Raw genomic sequence first — 19,402 nt, forward strand, 5'->3', positions numbered from 1 at the left:
TGAGAGCAATATCTTCTTGTTCCTATAACTGATGATTTTAATACTTTCTTCCTTCCCTGTGGAGTCTTTTTTTCCCCCCCCCCAGCTGTTGGGGTTCTGAAAGCTCCCATGGCAAGAAGTGACATGGGGACTTGTGGAGAAAATCTCTGCTGCCCTTACGACTTTTTTGTCCTTTTGGGGAAGGAATTCATCGACAAAATTAAGTGTTTCACTTAGTGGTGACCCTTAGTGTGAGGCCCTTTGGATCTTGCAGTGGCAATCAGTGGCAAGTCATTTGAAAAACGGACAAAAATCCCCTACAAGTATCAAAATTCACACAGAACAGCATTCACCCCTCCATTAGGCTCTATGTAATCTTTTTCCCTGTCTTTTCCCTTAATGAGCATGTGTGATGAAGTAAAACCTTGTCTGCTTTGAACTGAATAAGTAATTTTACGAGTCTTAGCCTATTGACTGTGTAAGTTGAGTTCAGCAGATGAGGAAAATGGAACTGATGCTGAAATCAAATAAATCGGCCCCAGAGAATGAAATAAGCATAAAAAAAAAAATCAGTGTGAATGATTTTCAGTATTGTACACCTACCTGCAAGAGTTTACATCTGTCAGTAATGTTTTTAGCTGAAAGTATTTTCAGTTGTTTAAAAAAGCCTTTTTTAAGATAACCCTCACTTGCATAAAATGCAAATTAAAAAATATTTTAAGAAGCTTTTATCATAGTATTTTAAAGGATTTTTTTTTGTTTTACTTCTGCAGTACCTCCTTCACTGTTGCTTACAGCAGTAACTATATTTAATGTAGATCTTTATATGGGATATGTAGAATATAAATCACAGTTGTTATTGTGAAAGTGAGCATCTATATTTATCTTGGTCCATACTGCTGTTCCAAAAATTTTATTTCAGTGAATATACAGTAATATCATGAATTTATTAGGATGAGAGGAAGCAGCAAACTGTGGAAAAGTCCTGTAAATTAACCTAGCTGAATTCTGTCGTGTTCAAAAGTGCAGGCAATCCAATTGCCACTAACCACAGGATCCTGTGGAGATTAGTGTACACAATTAAATGTTGGCAACACTGTAATCATGGTACCAGCTATTGCCTTCATATGGTGGTTTGCAAATTATTTCCTACTTTCAAGATGAAGTTTCACTCCTACCTTCACAGAAAGTTAAGTAAACAACTCAAGAGTTGTAGTATAGATTGGGCCGTGGTATTTCTGTACAATGTTTTATTCTAGTTACTTTTGTTTCACTGGGGGGAAAAAAAAAAAAAAAAGACTCTGCTTTCTGTGTAGGTCAACATTCAACCATTAGATTTGTAGATTTCTTCTGTGTGTGTTGTCTGAACTGTGACCTCGGTGGAGCTCCTCTCCTTAGTGTGGGAACCACTTGTTTCCTTTCAGTAGGAAGCACTCAGTGGTGCAGAGGCCCATGAGCAGGAGCAATTTCAAATGGATAGAAATTAGTAAGAATAATGACTTTTATTTTCATTAAATTAGCCTAGCCCCAGACATTTGAAATGTGTTATTATAAGCATGTTGACTTTTAGCAACCTTGATATTTTTGAAATTAAGTTGAAATGAATAACATATTCCACTTTCTGCTCAAATTTTAATCTCCGCTTGTCACTTGATTTTAGGGAAGCAGATATTTAGCACCAAAACAGAATTTAGGATCAGTGCACTGAAGTTCCACCCTACAGAGTCAAATGTTTTCATTTGTGGAGGGTTCAGCCCAGAAGTTAAAGCATGGGATTTAAGGACTTCTAAGGTAAAGGAAATTTTTTTTCTCTTTCTCTTTCGGAGTGTTTCCTAGGTTGTGAGTGCTGTGTGTTAGCAGGGTGCTAGGTGTACTTACTGGTCTTTAATTGAAATGTTATTCTGAAGCCTTTTGTATTTGTCACTGTGTTCCTGTTTGTTGATACCAACCTCTGTAATGTGTTTTAAGTGGTATGAGGAACATTGTACAGAAAAATATTATTTTTTTTTATTTTCTGTGGATATAAGTAACACCTAGTTGAATTAAACAAAGCCAATAGCTCACTTAAGGGTTGTGAAAAGCAAGGAAGCAGTACGGCTAATTTGATCTTCAAGCTTTTGAAGAATGGGTCAGAATGTGTATGCCTGTACCTTTTGTATAGAAGCCTGGAGCAATTTCTTCATTCATGAAGGGCCACAGAGGTGAGAAATGTCTCTGCTTTTATTTGATCATGAACCACAAAATACCATTTGCTCCCAGCTGCCATTCAGAGCTCAGGTAAGACCAGACATGTACTCTGCCACTGGAAGTGTAAGGTAAGCAACATCCTCATGCACAGAATAGCTCAAAGAGAAGCAGGGTAGTGAGTAGTTCTTTGTTTTCCTTTAAATTTCTCTGTGGGTAGATCCTACTCACCATAGTTTGCCATCTGTCTGCTCTTGAGGATGGCAGAAAGGACCTGAAAAAGATAAGATAGCATAGTCACACCTTGTCTCTGTCTGTGATGTACTAAGAATAATAGGTGAGAGACGTAGGGAGATGCATTTCAGGTATGAGGGCTCTAACAGAAGAGCTCTGAAATCTTTGTGGGAGTTGCTCTGTTGAAGAAACAGAGTATTCTTGTGCAATTAACAATCAAGTTCCTGTGCTGCAATTGCATTTGTCACTGATATTTGAGGAAAGAATTTAATTATGTAGGATCTTTACCACAAGAATAAGTTCTTAAAAGAAAAACATTAGTAAATCCATATTGAGACTGCCACATCTGAGGCTACTCTGAAAATAAAGTTACTGTGAGTTTCAGAGTTACAGTGTTACTATGAAAACCTTTGTAAAAGTGGATGGGATTTATTGCATCCATCATGCTTGTATGATGACTAGTTTTCCTTCACAGGGATGTGAAGAGATTCTCAAAGCACAGGTCTGTGGAGGAAGATGGTTCTAGTTTTAAATTGCAAAATATAAGTGCATTTAAGAAAAAATACCTATGTAACTTTTGAAAAAAGAAATTAGATTTTCTATTTCAACTGTTCCCCCTGGCAGGGAACTGAAGAAGAAAGACTCATAGAAGTCTTTTCTCCTAAAGAGCAGGGTCAGTGGTTTCATAGCATGGAAATGACATAGATTATAGATTTTCGTTCTTGAGATTCTCTTAACAGTAGAACTTAATTGTGGGAAGGAGGTTCAGTCTGTAATTGAATACTTCAGTGTCCTCTTTAACATAGGCAACCCATTGTTTGTCATGGTATGCTAAACTGCCTTTAAAAGGTGCTTCAGGAACTAAATGAGTGTCATCTTTTTAAGGCTTAAAGATTGTTGGTTGTTATGTCAAATTTAGGTCTTCAGTTGTAGTCCTGAAGAAGATGACAGATGTAGGTGACAAAACATTCTCTCAGAGATTTTTTGACTTGGTCCAATAATCTTTTCTGGAAATGAGACTGTAGTTATACACAAAGTCAAGTGGTAGTCTGGGGTGTTACAAAGTCAGAGACATTCTTTTACCCTATGTCATTTCTTTGTGATGGATTTTGTGCCTATGCATGTCTTTATGCCATTACCTCTGATAATCTGTGAAGATGATTTTTCTTTAGATTTCTAATCAGTTGTGATTGATGAGCATAGTCATGCCAAAATCGGCAATGCCTCCAGCTTATGTGTGTCTAGAGTGCCTAGTCTTTCCAGATGGAAAATGGTAACTGGTTCTGTTCTACAGTAACAAATGGCTGAAGTCACATGTTACAAAAATGTGCCTGTCTGGACAGTGCTCATGTTGTGTATGGTTGTAGAGGAATATGTTAGAAATTTTTCACAAGTGGTAGGACACAATCTCAAGTATTGATAATGGAGAAGCCACTTCCGTTCCAAGGAAATAGAAGTTTCATTTACAATGGATTTACAATCCAAGTGCTTGAATAAATTTTTTTTCAGCAATTTTGATACCAGTGATTTTGATGACAAGATCTGAAAATCATGCCAAACTGGCATTGACTCAAGTAGAGCTAAGGGGCTAGAGAAAAGGTGTTAGTGCTTGTGCTAGATAAATTAGTTCTAAGGTGCCTCCTGAGTCTGCCACTTTCCTGTTGTCAGTATCTCTGCCAATCTGCAGTATTTTTTGTCTTTGAACAGTGTTATAGTGTCACTAGGACTGATGCTGCCTCAGTTTGACCACAGCTAAACTGTCAACTGATATTTCTGGCCAACCTGATTGTAGTTCAGACCTGCATGAACATAGATTCAGAAAGCAATTCCTGGTGAAGAGGAGCAGGCGTGGAACAGCAGGTGATGCTTAACCTGGCCAGAGGCTGCAAAGCACCACAAGCATCCAGCAGGCTGTTATTGCCAAATATTACCAACCACCTCAGTTTGATGTTCTGCAGAAGGTGCCTCCTACAGAAATACCTGTATCTCTGTGGAATGGAGTTTCCTGTTTGGCTGTCTTGGAAAGTCTTCTCAGTGAAACTGTTTCTGAAAACTGGTGGGAGAGAAGAAACATGTCCTTCACCAATGAACAATGTAGCTGCAACAGGGACAAGGCAAATAGAGAGGTGTAGCACACAGTTTGCATGAGGCAGTAATGAGGGACAGATAAACGTTCCTGAGGTGGAGCTTAGTCTCACCTGTGCATCATTACTGCAAAATATTGTAGTTACATTTCAAACTCTCAGGCAGAGAAGGGAATGTTGGTTAGGCTTGAATTATCAGTGTCATCAGTGTGTCATGTCTGCCACTTCCTAGTTTGAGGGATTTCAATGGATTCTTCAGGTATTCCTGCTTTCAGTTTATATTGTTATCTTTATTCACATATTTTTCATATGTGAATATTCATATTATATATTATATTGATATTCAGATATTCAGATATCTTTTCCATCTTACACAGTTATAGCCATAGTTAAAACTGGATAGTTTCCTAGCCAATATTTTGAAATATATCCTGTTCTAATAAGTGCGATTTTCTCTTAACTGAAATAGATGTCTGAGGCCTCATGCCACTTCTGTTTCAATTTTGACACAAACAACTCTTCTATCTTTCAAGTCCTTTCATCCTAATTCACTACAAGATTTTCCTGTTTTGCCTGTTCTTTCAAGTGTGTTAACCTGTCATTCAGCTTGGAATGATGTGTGGGTGAACTAATGATTCTTTTTGTTCCTATCATCATACTCCTGATAGCCTTTTCAGGCTTTGTAGCATATTTTGTTAATAGAGAGAGCACCCTAAATCAGGCATCTGAATCTTGTTACTCGTTGCACATTGAAAACTCAATTTCGGCATTTTCTGGTAATTCAATTTCAGGGGTCATTCTTTAGGATATACTCCTGTGTTTTAACAAGCTATTCTCTTGCACAACTTAAAATTAACTGTGAGGCGAAATGATAATTTTATCAGGAAACAAGGGGATTTTTCATGGAAATTCAGAACAAAACATTAAGCATAACAGAGAGGAAGAGTGAGAAATTGCAAAAATGTTGTCCAATTGCACATACATGCAGTGGTTTAAATGAGCTGCTTTATGGCAGTGTGCCACACTGATGCTTCCTGCTGATGGAAAATGACATAGAATAGGTCATAGTGGTATTTTTAAAAACTAGCACTTCTGACCAGAACCATGAATTTATGAGCATTAATTACCAATATTTATTCGTGATTTGAATGTGGTACAAAAATTGGGTTTGCAAGTCCCAGAGAAAATGTATCAAGTTGGTTTGAGGCAGCCTCTCAGCTACTAAAACACTGAAAAATTTTAGGGGAGCTAATAGCATCCCTGCTTTACACAATGCAAACCTTGCTGACATGTATAAATGAATCTTTTCAATTCAGTTTGACAGTTCACTCATGGCGCAAGAGAAGTGAGTGAGTGGCTTTGTGGTACTTAGTTGCTGGCTGGGTTTAAACCACGACAGAAATGTGCAGTAGATCATTAATCAGAGAGGCAGACATTAAAAAGGGGGAATATTGAAAGAGACTTATTGCTATCCCTGTTCTGTTGAGCGAATAGGCAAAATATTTTCAAATGTAGCACTGGGTATTAAGCAAGACAAAGAATGAAAGAACAATAAGGGAGTTTAAATCTTTAAGATAAAGCTAAGCAACAAACTTCGGAGAAATGAATGGATGGCACAGCTTGTTAACTGCTCGGTGAAATGTAAAGTATACAGGCATCTCAAAATTACAGACACAAGTAATCAAAGCCTAAAAAAAAAAATAAAAGAGGCAGCTGAATAGCCTGTAGAGATTTATTACAGTAGTATTTCTTTCTGTTTGTGTTAAATCCAGTTTTGTCTCTCTGGTAAAGAGATTATTCTGGAGATTTTATATTACTGTATAACAGATTGATTAAATTTATGAAAAATTTGGAGAATGTTTATAGAGATTTTATGAAAAGACCAGAAAACCTGGAAGAGAGCTGCTGTGTTTAAAAAAACCCAACAATCTGCTGTGTTGACCAAGGAGGGAGCATCATATTGAACAGCTCCCATGGGATCTTTGGACCTTGGAGCTGGACCTAGATAAACCCTGTAAAAACCTGTAAAAAGAAATGTGCAATAACCCTTAAACCTTAAAGTAGTTATGTATTTTAGAAGTATTTCCTTTCTCTGAGCTGTGAAAATAATTCTTAAGGTGTTCAGCACAAGCCAGCACAGTCACCCTCATTTTGGCTCATCTGCATTAGCTTTTTAGACAGGATATAATATATATTCCAACCACTTATTCTACCTGAAATTTTAGTATTCCTCGAAGTACCAAAGGTTGAGACTTGTATCCTTTAACCCAGCAATAAGGACCTTATTGTGTTCATTAAAATAAATATGACTACAGATTTTTTTTTTTTTTTTTTGATTTGGGTTTCTAAGCTTACACAGATGTACTATCAGAGAAAGATTACAACTGTCGCTCTCTAAAACTGATAATAATTTTAAAGGAGCTGAAGTTTATTATATGGTGAATAGTCAAACTGCATTGAAACAATGCATTTACATTTACAGGTTTGCCTAGTGTAGAGCAGGGATGCTCTTAGCTCTGGTGAAAGGTGGTACAGCAGTCAAAGCTTACATCTGAATGAATTTGTTTAAAGTTTCTAAATGTATCCATTTAATTATTTTTGAGATTTGCATATTTTACCTTTTATTTATATTCTGCTTTGATGAAACTTAGTATTTTGTAAGCATTCAGGAACTGATTCTTTATTGTGTCCATACAGAAATGCAAGGGACTTTAGAAGTGGAGATCACTAACAATATTTTTCTGGACTCTATTAAAAATAGAGGAGTAATTTACTCAGCTGTTGGATATAGTCCCTTTTTGATCTCTTGTCTGTTGATGTTTACATGTCTAGTGTCACAAGCTAGTGAGGTTTGTTGGATCTTTGGCAAGAGCTATTCATCAGAACAGCAAGTCCTGATGAAGCACCACACAGTTATCTGGAGAGGGAATAAGTGGAAGGTGACAGGGCTGTGGCTCTGATCCTAAAGTATTATTTGAAGGTCTTAGACCTCCATAAATGCAAATCCACTGATTATGTTAAACAAGGAGGAAAAGAGAGGAAGGGCATCAGGTAGAGGAGACCCAGTAAAATATGCCTGGACAGCCACAGAACAGGCTTTGAAGGAAAGATTAGTTACAGATGTAGAAAGAAAATACATTTAAAAATTGCATTATTTAAGGGAAGTTTGATTGTGTAAAGTTTACTTGATGTCACTTTATGATGTTGGACTTTGATAGAGCAATAAGAGAAGCTGGGGAAGGAGGGGATTAACCTAGGTTCTCTAAAATGAAAAAACTGGCTAAAAGGGATGTCTCAAGAAAGGAGACTGGCTGGGAGGAATTTAATGAAGTGGTTCAGGCATGACACTAAATGGAGACAAAATTTGTTATTTTACTTTTGGAAAATGTTTGTTAAAGAAAGTCTTGTGCTAGCGCAATCAACGACAACAAAAAAAGCAATAGAATATTATGCAGGAAAAATAGCAACAACTTACTGGAAATTGAAAGAGTACAAAGAAATAGAAACATTTGGCCATTTGGGACTACAAACAAAATTTTGTCATGGAAAGTTTTTAAAAAAGGTTAGTATAAAGTCAAGGCAAATGGAAGGAAAACATAGATTTGAAGATTTACACAGAATTACCCATTTTAAAAATTGAGGTCTGATAAGATATAGAACAAATTAACTAGAAAAAAATGTTGGAAGCTCCTATTTCAGGCTTTTAAAATAAGTCTTGTAATGAACTGTAAAATTTTTATTAACAACAAAGTTCAAGGCAGAGGAATAACAGGGTTTTTTCCCTCCCCCCATCTTTGTTTATTACTCTGAATGTTACTTAGCTACAGAATTACAACTATCATCTACAACTTTCTGCTTAAAAAGAAAAAAATTAAAGAGATGCTTTTTATGTTGGTGAGCTATTTCTCCATACTTGAGTTTATAAAGAAATAAGCCCAAGCTGTTAAAGCACAGTTAAAAAAATCAATAGGTGCAAATGCACTGCATTTGTTTCCTTGGAAACATTCTATTGCAGTTTCTTTCAGATGAGATGCAGTCATTTTAAGTAGCGTGTATTTAGGAGACCCTAATGAATTTGTCTCTGGATAGCATATAAATATGAGAAAAGGCTGTAGAAACTGGTAGAGCTACTTGCACTTCTGGTTTCTATAGAAACAGCCAATACATTGTCATGTACTGGTGGTATTAGGAAGAACAAAGTAATTAAAATAAGATGATTTATGCAGTGCTTTAGATAACTCAAGTTATTCTTCTCAGAGAAATCCTTCCCGAATCCATGGACAAAAGTTCAAAGAAATATGGTGGGGGTATATTTGCAGTTGCATAATGGCATTTGATTTTAAATATTAACATTCAGGGGTCCTTTCTGAGTGTGAAGGCACGTGTTATGTGTCTGTTGCACAGAGGTGAGCAGTCTGCTGTGTTTATTTGGGAGCCTCATATGGTGGCATTGCAGATGAAAATCCCACACCTGCCTGTGAACAATCACTCCCGTGCTCCCAGAGGGACTGAAACGAGCTAGGAACAAAACATTCCTTCTTTTGGAGTGGGAATGCTCAGATGAGAAGCTGTTAGGGAATGGCTGTTCCAGTTTCAGCCCATTTCTAGACAGGTTTTACACTCCCAGTAGTGACCAATACACTTCTGAAGAACAAGAATAGAAAAGCACAGCAAATGTCTTTATCACTATTCCCAGCAATGGTTACCTAGGCCTCTCTAAATTAGAGTTTGGGGGCTTCTGCCTCTTTGTCTTTCTTGGATCACTTTGAGTTTTCACACTGAATTGGTTGTGCTTGATCTTTTTACATCTGCAATTTCATTTAGCAAGGAATTCAGTTTAATTATGTGGTGTTTGAAGAAGCATCTCGTTCTGTGTATATTGAAGCTGCCTTCTGCTCATTTGCAGTCTGAAGTCTTACAATGGATGAAACCACTCACTTTCTCTGTGCTGCTCAGACTTTATTTCAAATTCTTTCAGTTTCTCCTCAGTCATTTCATTTCTGTAGTAAGAATTCCTTGTTTTAGTATTAAAAACTTTCTGTGAGCTACTCACAGAAAAGCCATTCTGTATCTTCCTGTATCTTTGCCATATGTGGATTTCACTTCTTATCCTATTTGAGACGGGGAGATAATTTTAAATAAAAAAGTCTGATGGGAATTTTTTTTTTTTTTTTAATAAATGGTTGGCGATTTCCATCACAAGATTCTTGTACCTTTTCAAGTGATCTAAAATTGACTTTAAAAAAAGCCACTGTACATTGTTCATATCTGAAGTCTTAGGGTCAATACCGGATTAAAGCTAACCACTTCTTCATCTTAAAAAGTCTTTCTTTCCTTTTAATTATTCTCAAGATCCCTTGATAATCTTGAGCTGTAGCTCTGAAAACAGAGCAGTTACAAATGGGGAAAGAATTAAATAGTAAAGAAAAATAGGGTTTTTTAACTGCATGAAGGGAAATACAAGAGATTGATGCAAATGATTTGCACTACAATAGATAAAAACCCCTTATATTTTGTGAAAAAATAAGCTTTTCTTTAAGTTAAAATGTACTTTTTGTTACTGTTAATGGTGTAGTACTGTTTTACAGAGGAAATGTAATCACTCCCCCATTGAACTGATTACCCAGCATGTCAGTAAGAAGAGTCAGGTCCGTGCCAAATCACACAATTCAAAAAGGTAGGACAAGAAATGAAAAGAAAAAATATGCCAGATTTTACAGATCTGACTGATTAAGGGGTTTTTTGATGACCAGCCATATTGCCTGTAGTCCTGTTAGATTTAATTTGAGACCTCATCTCCTGATGGCCCAGGACAATGACTATAAAAGCACGTTTCTTTCTCATCACTAGCATAAACTTTGAGGTGCTTTTTGTAAAATGCACTGCACACAGCATACAAGTGACCAGCACAGAGTTGGGGCAAATGGCAGCTTCTGAATTGCTCATGTGGAGGTTTTGAGATTTCTTGACAAACAGAGTACCAGTATGTGCATGGTATATGCTTAATGCAGAGAAGTATTATAGAACACCCATCTGAAATATATGCCTTGAAATCAGCATCACAGCTTGCTTTTTATATCACCAGAACCATAAGAATCTGTTTGAAACTGATTTCATTAGCTTAAATTACCTTTCTTTTTGAATTCCTGCAGCCATGAACTCCTGCCTTATTGGAGAAGCTTTGTTATTATGTTGAATTGTGTTGACACCAGAAATGATTAGGCCTTCCTTTGAAATGAATTTTTTTATGTCCATAAAATTTTTAGATTGAAGAAGGGAACTGTGCTTTTCCAGTGCTGATGGGTGATAAATCTGCAAGTAGGAAAAGAGCAGAAGCTGTTATTAACAAACTGAAGCCAGCAGGGTAGGCAAACTGAACTGGTGCTTTCCCCAGAAAAGTTCCTCAGGCATGTAATGAATTAATTGCCTAAGGTAGAACAAAGCAAGTTTAATTATGAGTATTTTCCTGAGCAGGGATGTTGCAATTAGTTATTTTTGAAAGCTGTCTTTATGGGGCAATTGAAATACTATGTATATCAAGTTCCCAGCTGCTATTCAAAGTGTTAATTTACTGTTCTCTAAGTCAGTTCCTTCTGTATGGTTTGAAGATAAAACAGCATGGTTTTTCTGAGGTAATTATCAAACATATAGAAAAAGAAGGTCTTTTGTACTAATTTGGATAGACAGTTCTCTGTTGCAAAGCTAGGGTACACAGGTAATTTGGTTAAATATCCTATTAAATAACAGAAAAACAAATATTATTTAATGACTACTAGTGAAAATGTTTAAATTGATAGTGGCAGGTTTTGTAAGAGCCCAACTGGTTTTCAGCGAACATTAGGAATATTTGCACATTACCAATTTCACAATATCTTCTTTGTCCTTGCGAAGAAATGTCTGTTGTTCCAAAAATTGTTAAAAGCAAATCCAAAACCTAAACCCTTTACATTGCTGGACACAATGGATGGGTCCATATGGATGGATATGTACCCGCATTTCACAAGTTTGGGGTTTTTTAGATGATGAAACTGTAAACAGTATGTCTGTGATTTTCATCTTTAAAACAAGAAAACATTAAAAATCCCTACCATGAATATCCATTTGGAAGTTTGTTGTCATTTATTTCTCTATTTTGTTGTTCTTCATTTCCCAGCACTAACTGGTCTTTTTTTCTGGCTCTTTGTCCCTGCTTCTACACTTGTGCTGCTCCCATGCTCTTGCTCCTGCTGACTCTGTGGTCGGGTCTTGTCACTTCTCAGAAGGTGCCTGCTGCTAAGTAGCTGCCTCCTCAGTCTGTCGGGGTGGCTCTGCCTTTTGTGTCCACTTCCCTCAATTTAACTTCATTCTTCTCCTGCAGTTCCTACAGCTGTCAGGTTTCTGGATGGCTTTCCATTTCTCATTCCAGCCAGCTATTATATTTTGTGGGGTGGTTTTTTTTCAGTTTTGGGTTTTATTTTTCATTTTTGCTCCTACAAAATAGCTTCATTTTCTACTTTACTAATGAACTATAGACTTCCTTTTATAACTCTGTGAAGAAATATGCGTGGTGATTTCTCCATAGAGAAAGTGGAGGCTATAAATATGGAAATATCCCTTTTGGCTTTACAAAGTTTAATTGCTTTGTATATTATGCAGATTCTGAGGCTGTAAAATCTGATGAGAGCAAGTAACACATTTGTGTATTCACTGTCTTAAAAAAGCAGGCAGATTGCTGAGAAATATGCAAGTTTTTGAGTGTGCAGGTTTACATCTTGTTGATGTTATTATAGGGTGTGTAGGGTGCTTGCATGGCTAAGGTTCTTCACCAGATGCAAACGTGATGTGTCTAAACTGTGTATTTCACAAAAGCTGTGAAAATCAACTGGAGCAGCTGCTGCTGCCATCCTTCTACATGCTGAGATCACAGGAAGCTGAGCTGGAAGGGACCTCAGGACATCCACAGGTAGATCATCACCCTAAAGCAGGATCAGCTTTCTGAACATTTTCCCAACAGTCATAGATTTTTGAATATGAGGCAATCATACTCAAATCAAGAAGTTCTCATGCTCTGTTTGGTACTTGAAATGATTTTTCTTTTATTGGTGAAAGTGTAAAACAGGGGTATAATTTAGGATATTTCACTGTGACACCTGAAAATTGTTTGTTTGGTGGCTATTTAAAAAAAGATGTGTCTGCAAATAATCTGGGCCCTGAAGTCAGTAGTCAGTAAGTGTATAAGGGGTATCAGGTAGGCACTGAAATGCCTCACAAAGTTGGGAGTCATTTCAGGATAATGCTTCAAGTACTTTCTCCACTCTATTGGTTTTCTAGTGACATTAGAAGAAGGACTAACCTCTGAAACCCGTTGGAAGTGGAGGCAGCTATGTTTTTAGCTATGTAGGAGAGAGAGATATTCAGATATTAATAACTAGGAGTCTTCCCATGTCCTAGTTTCAAGGATCACCATATTCAGAGAGACGGTTTGCTTTGATCTGGCCACTTGCCTTGAAGTTTCTCTTCACTGGAGGCAAATCAGAGAAAAAAGAAAGTAAAAGTATTGATTTGCAAAATTCAAATTAGTCAACATAGATACAGAATTTCATGAAGAAAGATGGAAAGAAAGGAAATTCAAATTGTTCATGTGTTCCTTAGAATAATTAAAAATATCTCTTACTTTTTAAGATCCAGCTTATAGGCTGTTAAAATATTCAGAATCCTGTGGCTGATACCCATTTCTGTACACTTTTTGTGTACAATCAGAGTCTCCCCAGGTATAACTTGTACCCATTACCTCTCCTCTTTTCCATATAACTCTTTGTAAGAAGGGAGTTTTCATCATCTTTGCAGCCACCCTTTAAATCTGGAACTTGGTCTCCCCTAAACCTTTTTTTTCTCAAGCTGAGCAAGCCCAGTTCTCCCTGCCTTTCCTTATGTAGCAGCTTCCCAGTCTTTTGAGCATCTTCACTGCCCTTCTCTGGTCTCTCTTCAGCCTGTCCCCATGTCTATTGTACAGCATGGCCAAAACTGAACACAGTGTTCCAGGTGTGACTTGAAAAGAGCTGATGGGAGTGGGACAATGACAATCTCTGCTAGTGATGCCCTTGTTGGTGTCCCCCAGCACCCAGCTGGATTTCTTTGCTGCAGCTGCACACTGTTCACTTGTGTTGAGCTTGTTGTCAATGAAGATCCTCAGGTCGCTTTCCGGCTGGGCACACAGCTCCAGCTCCTCTTGGTTGTTCCCAGGCTGTGTCTGTGATATGCAGACCCCTGAGGTGCTTGGTCTGCTACTCTTTATCTTAGGAGGCAGCTAAGGAACATTTGTTGCTGCTCTGGTTAGCCTGGCTTGTCCCCAGCTGGTTGCAATGATGTGTTTAGTGTTGCCACTTTGGACGCCCCAAAGTCCCTGAATCCTTCATTTTAAAGCCCAGCTCACTGAGTGGGACAGCTTGCTGCCAAGGATTCTTATGCTTCTTCTAAGGAATCCAGGAGAGTTTGTAATATTGAAGGGAGTTTGTGTAGACCCAGCTTCACATTGTGTTGTCTGAAGCTCTCTCTGGATCTTACTCTAATCCCTTGGTAGTTTACAACAGACTCTTATGTATATATAAATATAATATACAAATTGTACAAACTGATGCTTTTAAAAATATAATTTAATTTTCCTGTATATTGATTCTTTACATACATTGACCAAGTTATTTAAAACGCTAGTATGTCAACATTTTAAATTGAGTTACTTTTTGATGTTTAAAAATACAATGTCATTTAATGGAGATAATTATTAATACAAAGAGGCAAAACATGGGTTATCTGGATCTAGTCTGTCAAAAAATAACTATCTCTTTTGTCCACTAGGTGTTGAGGGTGTACAAAGCTGCAGTACAGCAGACTTTGGATATACTCTTCCTGCCTGAAGGAAGAGAATTCCTTACAAGCACAGATGCAGTAAGCCGAGACTCAGCTGACCGCACCATCATTGCCTGGGACTTCCAAAGTGCTGCAAAAATCTCCAACCAGATTTTTCATGTAAGATTAACAACTACTGTTGGTCAGGTCATGATTTAATATTTCATACCTGTCAGTGTAGTAAAAAAAAGCTTTTGATTTTCAATAAGGTCTCGTGATGTATAAGATGCCTTTCATGGAAGTTGATGACTTTCTTTGTTTGTAAACTTAAAACTTAATTGTTATTAAAAAATAACCTTGAGGACTGAGAGGTCTCTTTATGTTTGAAATATTTACATTTCAGTGTTAATTCATTGACATCTCAGCTATATTTAGGCAAGGACTCTGCAGTGTCATTGTGGTTTACCAGTGGTGCATGGCAGTAGCTGCTATAGTGCAATGTTTCTTTTCCCACACTTTTTCATACATTTTTTATCAGCTGCAATGAGGGCTATTTACAAATTGAGTTTATTATTCACATAGTAATAGCAACCTGATATGTGCATATAGATACCTAATACAGAATAATCACAGAGGCAAAATTAGCATTTATCAGTGCAGGTGCAGTAGTTCTCAGACATCTAACCAAGCAAAACATTTAATGGACTAAATTGTCTAGAAAGGCTGATGGCTTCAAAGGAGATTACCAAGGCAGTTAATAGAAAATTTCAACTCTCTGGGTCTTTTTTGAAAACCCAAGTCTAATATCCTAGTAATGTAATATGATTGGATTGTATATAGATGTCTTTGGCTGAAATGAACAGTACTCTGCTGACAAAAACACATAGTTGATGAGTTAATGGGATTGTTTCGTGTTTAATTTCCAGAATTGTGTCTTTGTACAATATTGGATCTATCAATACCTTGGATAGACAATAGGAAAGGAAAAAAGAAATAACTGAATATATAAATTACAGACCCGAAAGGTTTAGCATCAAGGAGTAACAAACAAACATGACTACAGCATCTCTGAAATGGACTTTCCACCCCCTATTACCCCCACCTCCCTCCCCACTTTCTGCATTATGAATAAACAAAATTAGGTGATTCTGCAAACTCTGTTTCACTTTTCTGAATTTCATCTTTGAAACCTTTGAGGTGGGAGTGAATCCCTCAGCTCTCCAAACAGATTAAATTCCAGCAGGATTTGATCTATTGCTTGTCTGCATTAACAAATGGTAGTTAACAGCTCTAAAATAACCCATTACTACAACATACCCAGCATGACAGCACCGTGCTCCTGCAGATGGTGTTGTGGTTTCTGGTCCCATACAGACCCAGTTTCTCTGCAGAAACACATAGTTGCACTGTGGCCAATGCTTTACAGTACCCAGAACTTCCTTCCCAGTCCTTCACTTCCAAATCACACGACAAAACCAACCTGATGTTCTTCCCCTTCTACCACACAGCCCATGGTGTCCAGTGATCACTGTCATCCTGGTGTTCTTTACCTGCAGATGGATCCTGCAGCCAAAGCTTTCATGGCATCAAAACTCAGCACTCTGTCTTTAGGTTAGGCTGAAATTAGAAGAGGTTTGGAGCTGGTGGAAGCCTTGTGAGAGCAGTTGATTTCTGAGCGAGTCACCATGCAGAGTTTTGAAAGTAATCTTAATTCAGTCTTAAATGGGAACTGTACAGTAAAGCCAAGTCTTACTAATTACTGCAGATATTTATGAGTCTGTAGCCAGCAGCAGCCCGCATCACTGTCATAAGGAGGCTAATAATGATCCTTTTTTAAGAGTGGGCTGGGGAAGGGTGTCTGTTTCAATCAGATGTTTTCTGTTCCTGTCAGTCTGGCCAGAACTGGAAGGATGGAGGATTTGAGAACTGTATAAAGTAGCATGGAAAGCATAGTATGGTTGTGGAGGAAGGGTTATGGGAGAAGAAGATTCACTTTCCCATTCAAACTTTGTGTTTCCTTGAGCAGAAAGAGGATCATGGAGAATCATCTGGTTGGAGTTACCTTTCTGCAGCTGTTCTGCAGTATAATTATGGCTCAGAGAGATAGGGAAACAGGGCAGAGGTTTGATTTAGCATTTGTCCTGATGTAAAACTTCCCGTGGTTTGTAGTGAGTTAAGTATCTTTATTTAATGTATATATGGAGATGACTTGTCCTTACCTTGTCCTTCACGGTGTCTCAAATATATCAAGAGATAACTTGAATCATTTGAACTAATCTTCTATTTGATACAACAAAACTTCCTTTTAAATCATTTTCAGGAGCGTTACACTTGCCCAAGTCTGACCCTGCACCCAAAGGAGCCTGTGTTTGTTGCTCAGACCAACGGGAACTACATGGCTTTGTTTTCTGCCCAGCGACCCTACCGAATCAACAAAAAGAAAAGATATGAAGGACACAAGGTATCCTTACCCACCACGAACTCAGTATCTACATTTAAAAGGAAGATAGACAGCAAAGCACCTTTGCTTTTTAATATGTCTGCTAATAGTGTTCTATTATAAATCAGTGATACATATTAATCGGCTTCATTTGCTTTCCCATGTGCCAGTCTATTTTGAATCATATGCACTCTGAAGAAAATAGTTATTAGAAGACTTTATGAATGCTTAATGTCTTGATTAAATAAGTTTTTGATATAGCTGTGTCTTAATAAACACCTGGAGAAATCTTTAGTATATATTTATTTAAAGATATGCAGGTTCTGTACTATATTAAATTTCAGTATACGACAACAAACTTTTCTAATCAGCATCGAGAGTTACTCTGTTATTGTTTTTCACAGGTGGAAGGATTTGCACTGGGCTGTGAATTTTCTCCAGATGGAACACTTTTGGTGACAGGAAGTTCAGATGGCAAAGTGTTTTTCTACAACTATCATACTTCGAGGATTATTCGCACTTTGTCTGCACATAAAGATGCTTGTGTGAGTGCAATATTTCACCCAGTCTTGCCATCGCTCCTTGCAACATGTGATTGGGCTGGAGAAATCAAGGTCTGGCAATAACAAGCAGAATTACTTTAAGATGTCTCTCTCCTGTTAGTCTCTCAAAGGCTTAGGAAATAAACCAGAGTATGGAATGTAAAATTCTGTGGGGATGTGTTGTAAGCAGGAGAGAGACTGTTGTTTTCTATGACCTCTAGATTTATGCTTTCATAATGCAGTTAAGATGGTTTTGTGGTTAGCTGTTGAACAAAGCAGTGGTCCTACTCTCTCCCTCAACCCTGGAGACAAATTTTTAACCCTTTTGTGTCCATCTTCTGGTGCTCATCCAGTCCCATTCTGCTTTGAGCAAGTACCTAAATTTAAGAAAATTATTGCTCTTTTTATGCATCTTTTCAATGCAGCTTTCTTAGACCAGGGCTTATCATAGAATTGTAGAATTATTTAGGTTGGAAAAGACCTTTAAAATCATTGAGTCCAAGCTTTTAACCCAGTACAGCCAACTCCACCACTAAACCATGTGTCATAGTGCCACATCTGCAAATCTTTTAAATATCTCCAAGGATGGTGATTCCACCACTTCCTTCCACTGGGCAGCCTGCTGCAATGCCTGACAACCCTTTGGCCGAAGAAGTTTTTGCTATTACCCAACCTCAACCTCCTCTCTCCCAATATGAAACTGTTTCCTCTTGTCCTCACCAAAAGTCGAGGACATACTATTTAGCAGAGGATGATGTTCAGATCAATTAATATCTATTCCATCTTCCTGAGATGTTTTTTCCCACTTTTTAAAACTAGTTTAACTCCCTGACCTGATCACTGGAGGGTTAGAGAAGCAATACTGCAGTTCAAGGCAAAACAGCTTTATGCATAAGAAGGGGGAAGGTCACAGGGCAGGTGGGAGTGCTTTTTCTAATAATGGATAGCTCAACTTACTGTAAAATGTCTTCTGAGAGTTCCAGGGAAAGGTGTGACACGTAGCTTGAACCTAATTTTGAAGTCAATACATTTGTGGTTTTAAAATCCTGAAGTTTAAACTTGAAATTTAAACTTACTTTTATGACTGTATAAAAACAAATGAAACTATGTGTAAATATTTTTAAGGAAAAAATAAACTTTTTTTGTTTTAATATATGCTATCTCTGTTTACTGCTTTACTCCTATTATTCTTGACAAGTTAGTACACAAGCCTATAATGGAATCGATGCTTGGGGGGTGAAAACAATTGACATGTTACACTAATTTATTGCAAACACATATGCATTTCTTCCTAGTTCTTGATGTCGTTTGGACACAGAAAATTATCATCATGCTATTCAGTGCAGGGGAGGTTCTTTGGCACTCAGACAGGAGCTGGGCTATTCTTCAGCAAATATAAAGTTCATTAGGCCATTGCTGTGTATTTACATATATAGAGATTGTAAGTGTATTTTAAATATGTGTTCCCTGCACTTGGTTCTAGAAAATATTTTATTTGCATGTGTGTGTATTTATATGAAAAATAATATGCATCACATAAGCCATATGTATTCCTAATCATGACTCCATATGAACATGTGTTATCTTGTAGTGAGTGCTGTAAGCTCATCTTGTCTTTGGTCTGATTAGTCTGTAAAGGTGTTTTAACATACACAGGATAATTGTGCTGAGTAAATTGTCTCTGTCATGGAATCCAGAAACCATGTATAGTAGCAACTTCTCTGTAGCATCTTTTAGTCTTCTGATTTTTCATACTGGAACAAATGCAAGGGGTTTCTATTCACTTTTTGCATGCTCAGTAAAAAAAGCTTTTCAGAGAAAAAATTTCAGAACACCCTTGTGAACAGCATATTTTAATTAATTAATGAGCATAATTTACTCCATTGGTTTGTAGTTTATGTTCCTTATTGCCTGTAGTAAGAAATAAGCCTATACCAAGACTGTGGGTCCTGCTGTATTGTTTGGAGTCTGGACCAAGATACTGTGGCTGCCTGGTTTTAATCACCTTTCCAACGGCTATTACAGGTTTTAACACAAGGCATTAAATTTAGGTGAGTCTTGCAATGAAAAAGCAACTTTTTCTTTGTTTCCCAGGTTGCCCTTTATTTTTGGCT

General features: G+C 37.4%; 1 protein-coding gene across 1 annotated transcript in view; it reads left to right on the top strand.

Annotated features, from left to right (window-relative positions):
• The window catches only part of WDR25 (WD repeat domain 25), a 60,005-nt gene extending 41,592 nt beyond the window's left edge, over nt 1-18,413 (top strand). The window contains exons 5-8 of the mRNA XM_066188816.1: nt 1,640-1,770; nt 14,316-14,486; nt 16,627-16,767; nt 17,151-18,413. Of these exons, the coding sequence (XP_066044913.1) occupies nt 1,640-1,770; nt 14,316-14,486; nt 16,627-16,767; nt 17,151-17,372 (665 nt within the window). The 3' untranslated portion in view covers nt 17,373-18,413. The remainder of the gene's footprint in view (nt 1-1,639; nt 1,771-14,315; nt 14,487-16,626; nt 16,768-17,150) is intronic.
• Nucleotides 18,414-19,402: the final 989 nt, after the last annotated feature.

This window comes from Chamaea fasciata, unplaced genomic scaffold, assembly GCF_029207755.1.
Source record: "Chamaea fasciata isolate MVZ Bird 193981 ecotype frontalis unplaced genomic scaffold, bChaFas1.0.hap1 SCAF_7, whole genome shotgun sequence".
NCBI lineage: Eukaryota > Metazoa > Chordata > Aves > Passeriformes > Sylviidae > Chamaea > Chamaea fasciata.